General features: G+C 47.9%; 1 protein-coding gene across 1 annotated transcript; it reads right to left on the reverse strand.

Annotated features, from left to right (window-relative positions):
• Window positions 1-7,430: 7,430 nt before the first annotated feature.
• On the reverse strand, window positions 7,431-8,021 carry LOC130498109 (uncharacterized). Its single transcript, XM_056991468.1, has one exon. The coding sequence runs from the start codon at window positions 8,019-8,021 to the stop codon at window positions 7,431-7,433; it is 591 nt and encodes a 196-aa protein (XP_056847448.1).
• Between the last annotated feature and the right edge of the window lie 2,674 nt (window positions 8,022-10,695).

A 10,695-nucleotide genomic window follows, 5' to 3' on the forward strand; every position in this document is an offset into this window, starting at 1 on the left:
GCTTAAAAGATCAAGAGTTCGAGAGAGAGGGAGATTAAGGGAACAAAAATTCGCACTGTCAATTTTTACTAAGTAAAATATGGAGGAAGGTCAAGATAACCCGCTTTTCCCTGAAAGTCCGGATTCTCTGCGTAACCACACGAAATCGAAAAAGATAGACAGACAACAAATCGTAAATTGAAAGTCGCTCGAAGGCGTTTTATTAATTGAATGATACGAATACAGAGTTTCTCCGAAAAAGAGAAGAGATATGCTGCGACAGAAAATATAGAGCTGCTGGCGGCAAAACGTCCTAAGCCTTGCCTTGCTAGTCTAACCACCTAAACCCTAAGTTCTCTAAGCTAACAGGAATTCTCTAAGTCTCTAAATCTCGGATTTGCTCTGATGCCTCTGCTCCTTTCCCCAAGCTTCTTTATATACTCCTCTTAAGACGTTCTATTCTCCCTTTGGACCAATTCTTTCGCGAATCGGGCTTTTCTATTTTCATCGATCTTTCATGCTTATCAGGAATCTTTACATTTATCTTCGGGAAACTTGACATTTATCTTGTTATGTGAAGATCAATACAAAACGTTGTACTTATCTCGAATTTAGTTTTAAAAATCGTAAATGGGCTGCTCGACCATGTTTGGACCCTTTCAGGCCGTTCTTTAGACCTCGGATGCCTTTACGATTTTTCCGAGAAAGTAATCTTGTTGCGATATTGACTTTCCGAAAGATCCCCAATTCCTCGTATAGTTGAGATGATTGGTGTTTCTGAGATAACCGCCATTGTCTTATACGATGAATCGATTTTAAAGATTCGTACTACGAAGCTTCAGGCAAGGATGCAACGAATAGGAAAATGGACCGTACTCGCCGAACGACCCACAGCCCGGCGAGCAGAAAGTGAGTCTGGTCGCCCGGCGAGCTGAACGTGAGTCTGGTCGCCCGGCAAGCAGAACGTGAGTCTGGTCGCCCGGCGAGCAGAAACGGGACATCCGTTCTGCTTGCCCGGCGGCCAGAACGTAAGTCTGGGTGCCCGGCGACAAGAACTTGAGTCTGGTCGCCCGGCGAGCAGAAACAAGACGTCCATTCTGCTCGCCCGGCGACCAGAACGTAAGTCTGGGCGCCCGGTGACCAGAACGTGAGTCTGGGCACCCGACGAGCAGTAACAAGACGTCCGTTCTGCTCGCCTGGGGACCAGAACGTAAGTCTGGTGGGCTCCCGGCGACCAGAACGTGAGTCTGGTCGCCCGGTAAGCAGAAACAGGATGTCTGTTCTGCTAGCCCGGCGACCAGAACGTATGTCTGGGCGCCCGGCTTGCAGAAATGGGATGTCCGTTCTGCTCGCCCGGCGACCATAACGTAAGTCTGGGATTCCGGCGAGCAAAAACGGAACGTCCGTTCTGTATGCCCAGCGCTTAGAGCTATGTCGTGGTCGTGCTCGTTTTCTTTCCGTTTTTCCTTTTAGTGATTGTTTTGCGGAAAGTCCGTAGATAAAAAATAATCTTAGCCGTTGATTTCGAGATAACCGTTTTTGACCCCAACAGTTAGCCCCCCAGCCCGTAAGACTCGGAGACGATTTTGCGGGCGGAAAATATGAGTTGAAAATCAAAATTATTGCGGAAATCCATGTCATCCTCAATTTCCTATAAGTAGTACCTCATCACTTCTCATTCTTCACACACTTCTCTCTTTCAACCTCTTCCCCTTTTGATGTCTTAAGCAAAAAATGTCTTCTTCCCAACCTGAAAAGAAGCATTCCGACGTCGAGATGGGCGAAGCCAGTCAAGCCTCGCCCGCTTCGACTGTTCCTGATGCTACGCAGTCGTTCGTTGACGGGTTCCGTTCTTTCAAGGACAAGTTATCGCGACGTAGTGCCGAGAAACGGGCCCGAGCCGAAGCACTTAGCATTCCTTCTTTACCGGTGCTTCCTACCCAAGCACCCGGGTCCGAAGTTCCGTGCAATGCTCCCCTTCCTGTAGAAAGAGCCGTTGTTCCTGAGCAGACACCCGACGTTCAAGCTCGTCCCTCAGGCTCCTCTACCGCTTCGATTGTGATCTCCGGTCAGGAAGATGCGGTAGAATCCATGCCTCCTCATTTGGAAAAGAAGAGGGAGATCGTTTTGGGACTTCTCGCACCTAGTGCCGCACCGCTACCTAAGGGACGCACAAGGGCTGTTCCTGCGACTGGGTCGGTGAAAAAGAAGAGGTGTGCTAAGAGCGAGGAGGGTGAGCCTTCGGGATTGTTATCGCAGCACCGTTCCAAGGTTTGCTCATGGTTTATCCACAATATCTTTCTTTCTTTTCTTTTGCGATGATCCTTACCCTCTCTTTTGTGGACAGTTCGTGTCGTTGATCGATGGGATGCTCGGAGACTGTGGGTCGGAAGTCACGCGCCTATCGAAGGAGTTGGAGTCGCCGCAGGAGGCCTTGAAGCGTACTGAGGCTGTGTTACAAACCATCGAGAATGCCCATGCCGCCCAGACGTCTCAGCTCGAAGTCCGAATCGGCGATCTCGAACGCGACTTCGGGAAGACCGCGAGTTCATTGCTCAAGATGAAAAAAGAAAAGAAACAAATGTCCTCGGAAGTCCGTCGTCTCCAACAGAAGGTTCAGAGTCTCGAGGGGATGGGAGCTCCCAGGTTGCATGGGACCGTCGATTCCCGTGATGACTTCTTTGCTCGTTTGACGAAGATGGCCACCCTGCTCGAGTCCCTGACAGCTGTCCGTAAGAGGGACTTGGCTTTGGCGGGGATCGAGGGGAGTTTAAGCGAGATCCAGCTGTTCAAAGGCGACGATGCCCCATCCCTTGATTTGGAGGAAACCAGGCTGATGTCTTGTAAGGAAGAGTGGGTGGCTTCCGGAGAGGACTTTGACTCGATTCTCGCTGGTCTGAAGTCCGTGTGCACCCTTGTTCCAGATTCGGAGGGTTCGGAGGATCAGGGCCATGCAGTCGAGGATGAGGCAGGCAGTGGTGATGCGACCATTCCTACTTCGGGTGAATTTGAGGATGAAGGTGGCGCTCTGGAGAGCGTCTAGGTTTACCAATCCCTTTAGGGATTTTTATTTTGGTTGTGTTTCGGCCGTTATGAGGCCATGATGTATGTTTTCGGGACTGGCCGTTGGTGGCTTTGAATCCCAGCCCCTTGAGGGCGTTTATTGAACTTGCGGCTCAATCTATAAAATATTATGCTTTTTATAAGAACTTCTGTTTATCGAAGTTAGAGGGACAGGGTGTGAGTTGTCGTCTCATTCCTGCCTCTCAGACGATCACCGTATCCACCGATTGTGCAAAGCGAGATTTTCCGCGGTTTACAAATTTACGCGAAAATTTGTAAAACGGACAGACTTAAGTGAAGAGACAAATTTTGGGATCTCGCATCGGTTGTTGATGCTATGTCTATGAGATGTTAAGTACCAGCAGGGCTGGGTTTAGGGCATAACCTAGGTTTACTCTCAGACTAAGGCTTTGCGATGACAAATTGGCTTTCGTTTTGCCTGTTTGTGATTTTAACATGATTCGTACCGTTTTAAAATCAGCAAAGTGTTATCGGCTTATACGATTTGTCTGGGTACGAATCGAGCTACTTCCGCTAGGAAGTGCTAAACCAAAGTTTTGGATTTCTTGTATAGCGCGCTATGTTATCCTTGTCGGATGTAAGAGAGACTGCCCTTAGGTGGCTTGTCTGTTTAGGACGTTAGAGTTCGTTTGTTGTGATCAGCAACAACGATATGGTGCCGTTTTGTAGGCGTTTGTAATTTTTGTTTGAGAAACATTTATTCGAGCACAAAGCGACGTCTCGCAGTGCTTGTGAATAAATTTTTCTTATGCTATAAACGAATTATAGGCTCTTTGAAGAAATGCTTAGCTATACCGCGAAATATCTTCGGGTGATATTTTTTTGGATGTGATAATCGTTTTGGTAGATGCTGGATCTGTTGTTTTGATTGCAAAGAGTTTCGAAAATTAGGGAGTCTTCGAAAATTCGGAGTTTTCGAAAATCGTGGGAGTATACGAGTATACGCACCCCCCACTCCCCCCTCTTTTAATCGGGGGGGATAGCTGAACCCGCCGGTTAGCGAGTTGCCTACGTACCCCTTTTCGGGGATCAAGCCGTCTCGTAGTATTTTGCTTCCACGTTTATGTTTAGTGGTAGTATTTCTTAAGATGCATCGCGTTCCAAGTTCTCGAGATTTTTTCGTCTTGCATGTTTGCGATTTGATACGAACCTGGTCGGAACACTTTTATGACTTTGTACGATCCTTCCCAGTTCGCTCCCAGTTTTCCTGCGTTTCTTTCGGCAGTAATTTGGAAGACTTTACGCAAGACTAAATCGCCTTCTTTGAATCTACGATGGCGTACGTTCGCGTTATAGTATTTAGCGGCGGCGTGCTGGTAATTTTGGATTCGGATGAGCGCCTGGTCGCGGCGTTCATTGATAAGGTCGAGATTATCCAGCAACATGGCGTTGTTTAGGTCTTCCCGTTCGGGAAGGAACCTTCGTCGTACGCCGGGGAATTCCACTACCGCCGGGATCATGCATTCTGTCCCGTAGACGAGGGCGAAGGGAGTTTCTCCCGTTGCTCGTCTCGGGGTGGTTTGATGTGACCAGAGAACTCCTTCGAGTTCTTCTGCCCATCGACCCTTTTGGCTTCTTAGCGCTTTTTCAATCCGTCTAGGACGGTTTTGTTTATAGTTTCCACCTGTCCATTGCATTGTGGATACCTTGGAGTTGACTTGTTAAGTTGTATTTTCTATTTCTCGCAGAATGCTTCGAATCGAGTAGAGATAAACTGAGATCCGTTGTCCGTTACGATTTCGTATGGGACGCCATGTCTAGTTATGATATTTTTCCATACGAAGTTCTCGACCTGTGCGTCTTTGATACTTGCGTAGGATTCTGCCTCTACCCATTTCGAAAAGAAATCCGTGAGGACTAGGAGGAATCGTTTTTGCTTTGATTTGTGTAAAGGTCCGACAATGTCCATGGACCACCGCATGAAGGGATACGGGGACGAGATAGAGGAGAGGATCTCTGCGGGTTGGTGGATCGTTGGAGCGTGCCTTTGGCACTTCTCGCATTTCCGCGCGAATTTCTCGCAATCTTTGATCACAGTTGGCCAATAATATACATGGCGTTTTATTTTGATTGCGAGGGATCTTCCGCCGGAGTGATTTCCGCACGACCCAGAATGGACCTCTTCCATGATTTTTCTCGCCTTTTATCCATCTGCGCACGTCATGAGAGGGCTGGAGAAAGGCCACTTATAAATTTCGCCCTCTATCATAACGTACCGCGCTGCTTGGGTTTTCACCTTTCGGGCTGCCCATTTTTCAGCGGGTAAAGTTCCGTCCACGATATAGGATCGAATGGGTTCTAACAAAAGGTGTCGCAGCCGTACTCGGTTTGATCCGCATCTTCTTCCGGCTGATCTTCGTTTTCCTCTGCATCTTCTATCTGCGCCATGATCAGATTGATGACCACCGGTGGTCCGATGCTCGGGTGTTCTATGAATTCGACGGGGATTATCCTTTTAAGTCCCGGGTCTGAGCTTGAGGCGAGGGCGGCCAAGGCATCGTCCTTGACATTTTCCGAACGGGGAATCCTGGTGAGGGCGAACTGGTTGAAGTTACGAGCCAAGTCTTGGACGAGTTTCAGATACGCGTCAATCCTTTCATCCCTCGCTTCGTATTCTCCGCTGTATTAGTTCGCGACTAAATGAGAGTCGCAATAAGCGTGAATGTTATGGATTTTTAGTCCATGGGCGAGCCGCAAGCCTGCGACAAGCGCTTCGTACTCTGTCTCATTGTTTGATGCATGAAAATCAAAACGGAATGACTGCTCTAGGATTTCTCCGGTAGGTGAGGTGAGTCGAATTCCGATCCCGGATCCTTGTTTAGACGACGATCCGTTGACGTGAAGGATCCAAGTCGAATTTGGCTCTTCGTTGGTTATGCCTCCCGTGGGTAATTCTACCAAGAAATCTGAGAGTACTTGTGATTTCGCGCAAGTCCTTGGGCGATATTCAACGTCGTACTCGCTTAACTCGATCACCCATTTTGCGAGTCTGCCGGACTGGCTTGGGCTGTGCAGAATCGTCCGCAGGGGGAACGTGGTGAGAACCACTATGGTATGAGACTGAAAATACGGTCTCAATTTTCTTGCCGAAGTTATGACGGCGAATGCCAACTTTTTCATCAATGGGTATCGAGTTTTCGCATCCAGTAGTGTTTTGCTTACGTAAAAAAATAGGTTTTTGTTCTCCGCGTTCTTCTCGTATCAAAACGCCACTGACTTCTGATGCGGAAACCGCCATATAGAGGAATAAAGGTTCGCCCTCTACCGGTTTTGCGAGAACGGGAGGAGTGGCCATGTAATGTTTCAGCTGTTGGAAAGCCTTTTCACACTCCTCCGACCACTCAAACTTTTTATTTCCTTTCAACGTTTCATAAAACGGAAGGCACTTATCGGTGGAGCACGAGATGAAACGATTCAAAGCCGCGACTCTTCCGGTTAATCTTTGGACTTCTCGTTTGGTTCTCGGGGAGGCCATTTCTATCAGTGCATCGATTTGTTTTGGATTGGCCTCTATCCCGCGAAATGTCACGAGGTAACCGAGGAACTCTCCCGATGCTACTGCGAACCTGCATTTCGCCGGGTTAATTTTCATGTTATGTTGGTTCAGCCTTGCGAAACACTCTTCTAGGTGAGTTATACGATCGCGTTCGTCAAGGGATTTTACGAGCATATCATCGATATACACTTCCATGGTTTTTCCGGGTTGTTCAGAAAACATCCGGTTGACTAGACGTTGATATCTGGCACCATCGTTCTTAAGACCGAACGGCATTACTTTGTAGCAATATGTTCCGCGATTGGTGATAAATTCGGTTTTTTCGCGATCGTCTGGGTTCATCATGATCTGATTGTAACCGGAGAAAGCGTCCATGAATGACAAGAGCTTGTTTCCCGCGGTTGCTTCGACCAGTAGGTCGATATGCGGAAGTGGAAAACAATCCTTTGGGCATGCCTTATTGAGATCGGTAAAGTCGACGCATACTCGCCACTTGCTGTTTTTTTTTTTACTACGACGGGATTGGCAAGCCAGTCAGGATATCTAACTTCTGTTATCGACCCCACTTTGAGGAGCTTTTCGACTTCCTCATTAACCGCAGTGGCACGTTCGGGTCCCAACTAACGTCTCTTTTGTTTAACGGGTTTGTGAGTCGGGTCGATGTTAAGTTCGTGACATGTTATGCTGATGTCGATTCCCGGCATATCTTCTGCGGTCCAAGCGAACGTATTGAGGTTCTTCTTGAGACACGCTATGAGCTCTGCTCTTAACGGTTCGCGGAGATTGGCTCCGATTTTGACGCATCGTTCTGGGTAAGACTCATTGAGGCAGATCGAGACTACCGGCTCGCAGGTAGGTTCACGCTTCCCTTCTAGGGCTTTACCTCTTTTTGACTGCCAGGAGACCTCCGAGGAGTCTTGCAATGCTGGTTCGTGAACCGTTTGCTTTTTCGGGGGGTTTCGATCTCGGAATTTTTTCCTTTTAACCCAGCGTCTAGGCAGACTTGCGATACTTCCCGATCCCCTTGTATTGTTTCGACCCCGGAAGGATTTGGAAATTTGAGGCAAAGGTGGAATGTTGAGGGGATCGCCCGCATGGAATTCAACCATGGAGTTCCGACAATCACATTATACGCTGTCGGACCGTCGACCACCAGGAATTCCACATTTTTAGTGACGCTCCCGGCTTTGACTGAGAGATCAATCGAGCCGAGGGTCATTGTAGTGTTTCCGGAGAGTCCAACTACTGGACTGGGATCGTCTGTGACAATGTTTAGATCGATCCCCATTCTCTCGTGGGTAATCTTATAGATAATATTGGCCGAACATCCGGTGTCTACCAATATTCTCGCTACGTCGATGTCCTGAATCGTAAGTTCGATTACGAGGAGGTTGTCGCGAGGTTTGGCTTGACTAGCCATTGCTCGATCCTTGAACAACACGATGTTGTGGACAGACGACATGGTCATGCTGAATCTTAATCGACTGGCGGTTTTTGCGTTAGAGAATCCGACCCCCCCCCTCCTTCTAGCGCCAAACTGTGGGAACCGAAATTCGCACTGTCAATTTTTACTAAGTAAAATATGGAGAAAGGTCAAGATAACCCGACTTTCCCTGAAGGTCCGGATTGTCTGCGTAACCACACGAAATCGAAAAAGATAGACAGACAACAAATCGTAAATTGAAAGTCGCTCGAAGGCGTATTATTACTTGAATGATACGAATACAGAGTTTCTCCGAAAAAGAGAAGAGATATGCTGCGACAGAAAATATAGAGCTGTTGGCGGCAAAACGTCCTAAGCCTTGTCTTGCTAGTCTAACCACCTAAACCCTAAGTTCTCTAAGCTAACAGGAATTCTCTAAGTCTCTAAATCTCGGATTTGCTCTGATGCATATGCTCCTTGCCCCCAAGCTTCTTTATATACTCCTCTTAAGACGGTTTATTCTCCCTTTGGGCCAATTCTGTAGCGAATCAGGCTTTTCTATTTTCATCGATCTTTCATGCTTATCGGGAATCTTTACATTTATCTTCGGGAAACTTGACATTTATCTTGTTATGTGAAGATAAATACAAACCGTCGTACTTATCTCGAATTTAGTTTTAAAAATCGTAAATGGGCCGCTCGACCATGTTTGGACCCTTTCGGGCTGTTCTTTAGACCTCAGATGCCTTTACGATTTTTCCAAGAAAGTATCTTGTTACGATATTGACTTTCCGAAAGATCCCCAATTCCTCGTATAGTTGAGATGATTGGAGTTTAGATAACCGCCATTGTATTATACGATGAATCGAAATCTTTCCGTTAATCGAACATCTCGGGGTTCTCTGAATCTTCCGCGATGATTCCGATTTAAACGGAACAGGAGTCTTAGATTTACGATTTTAAAGATTTGTACTACGAAGCTTCAGGCAAGGATGCAATGTATAGGAAAATGGACCATACTTGCCGAACGACCCACAGCCCGGCGAGCAGAACGTGAGTCTGGTCGCCCGGCGAGCAAAACGTGAGTCTGGTCGCCCGGCGAGCAGAAACGGGACGTCCGTTCTGCTCGCCCGGCGACCAGAACATACGTCTGGGTGCCCGGCGACCAGAACGTGAGTATGGTCGCCCGGCGAGAAGAAATGAGACGTCCGTTCTGCTCTCCCGGCGACTACAACGCGAGTCTGGTCGCCCGGCGAGCAAAACGTGAGTCAGGTCGCCCGGCGAGCAGAACGTGAGTCTGGTCGCCCGGCGAGCAGAACGTGAGTCTTGTCGCCCGGCGAGCAGAACGTGAGTCTGGTCGCCCGGCGAGCAGAAACGAGACGTCTGTTCCGCTCGCCCGGCGAGCAGAACGTGAGTCTGGTCGCCCCGCGAGCAGAACGTGAATCTGGTCGCCCGACGAGCAGAAACGGGACGTCCGTTCTGCTCGCCCGGCGACCAGAACTTAAGTCTGGGTGCCCGGCGACCAGAACGTGACTCTGGTCGCCCGGCGAGCAGAAACGAGACGTCTGTTATGCTCGCCCGGCGACCAGAACGTAAGTCTGGGTGCCCGGCGAGTAGAAATGGAACGTCTGTTCTGCATGCCCAGCGCTTAGAGCTACGTCGTGGTCGTGCTCGTTTTCTTTCCGTTTTTCCTTTTAGTGATTGTTTTGCGGAAAGTCCGTAGATAAGAAATAATCTTAGCCGTTGATTTCGAGATAACCGTTTTTGACCCCAACAGAGATTAGGCGGTTGGAGAAGCAGTCGTGCCCTCAGAAGGAGTAGGCGAAGTCTCCTTGGCAGCACCGGCTCCTTCACCAGCTTGTATCACTGGAATTCCACGGTCAACTCCCACTTGTCGGTCTGCTCCTTGAGCAATTCCCTCATCATCTCCCAACGAGCAGTCACCTTGGCTCCACTCACAGCCATCGTCTCCTCCAACTAGCGCGTCAAAGCGGTATTCTCCGCAGCAGTAGCAGCCTCGGCCTCCTTCGAGTTCTTCAGCTTTGATACAGGCTGAGAATCTCACTCTAGCTTTTCTCACAAGAAATCAAAACCTACGGCTTAAATGAAATGAAGATCGCCACTCAAAGATGTGAAAGGCTTTGAGATAAGATCAAGAACCAGCACCTAAGTGAATCTCACACAAAGATAAAGGTTCCACACTTGTATCCTAAGAAAGCTTCTCACGTAACTTAGAATTAACAAGAACAAGCATAAAAGCTCTCAAAAGAAAATCTCACTTTTTATTCAATACTCAAGTCTGCTTTTACAATGAATGGAGAGGAGCTTTATATATAGCTCTTGGACAAAATCAAAGACATAAATGAAAGGCGGATTTCTAGGAAAAATCATAATTAAAAGACAATCAAAATGCTGGTCAAAAGGGCTGATCTCAAGGGATTGAGATTTGCTTATTAAGAAGATGATGACCACGCCTTTAATACCATTGATCCACATATTTATTAGCTGATAAGGAGGCTTAAGTGGTGGCCTTTGTTTGGGAACAGCCAGCTGAGTCAAACAAACCACATGCTTGATGGTGTCTAGGTTCATTCGAGTCCAAACATGGAAAGTTTTGTCTACTTTAGGAGCTGTGGATTTCATGGCCGCATCATTCCCTCCCCCTTGTAAAAGTTTTGTCCTCAAAACTTGCTCATGTGATATAGGGATGTAC

This window comes from Raphanus sativus, chromosome 7 (assembly GCF_000801105.2).
Source record: "Raphanus sativus cultivar WK10039 chromosome 7, ASM80110v3, whole genome shotgun sequence".
Classification (NCBI taxonomy): Eukaryota; Viridiplantae; Streptophyta; class Magnoliopsida; order Brassicales; family Brassicaceae; genus Raphanus; species Raphanus sativus.

What these genes read in the sequence shown, in the direction of transcription:
- LOC130498109 (XM_056991468.1), bottom strand. Translation starts at nt 8,021, where the DNA reads ATGTCGTCTGTCCACAACATCGTGTTGTTCAAGGATCGAGCAATGGCT.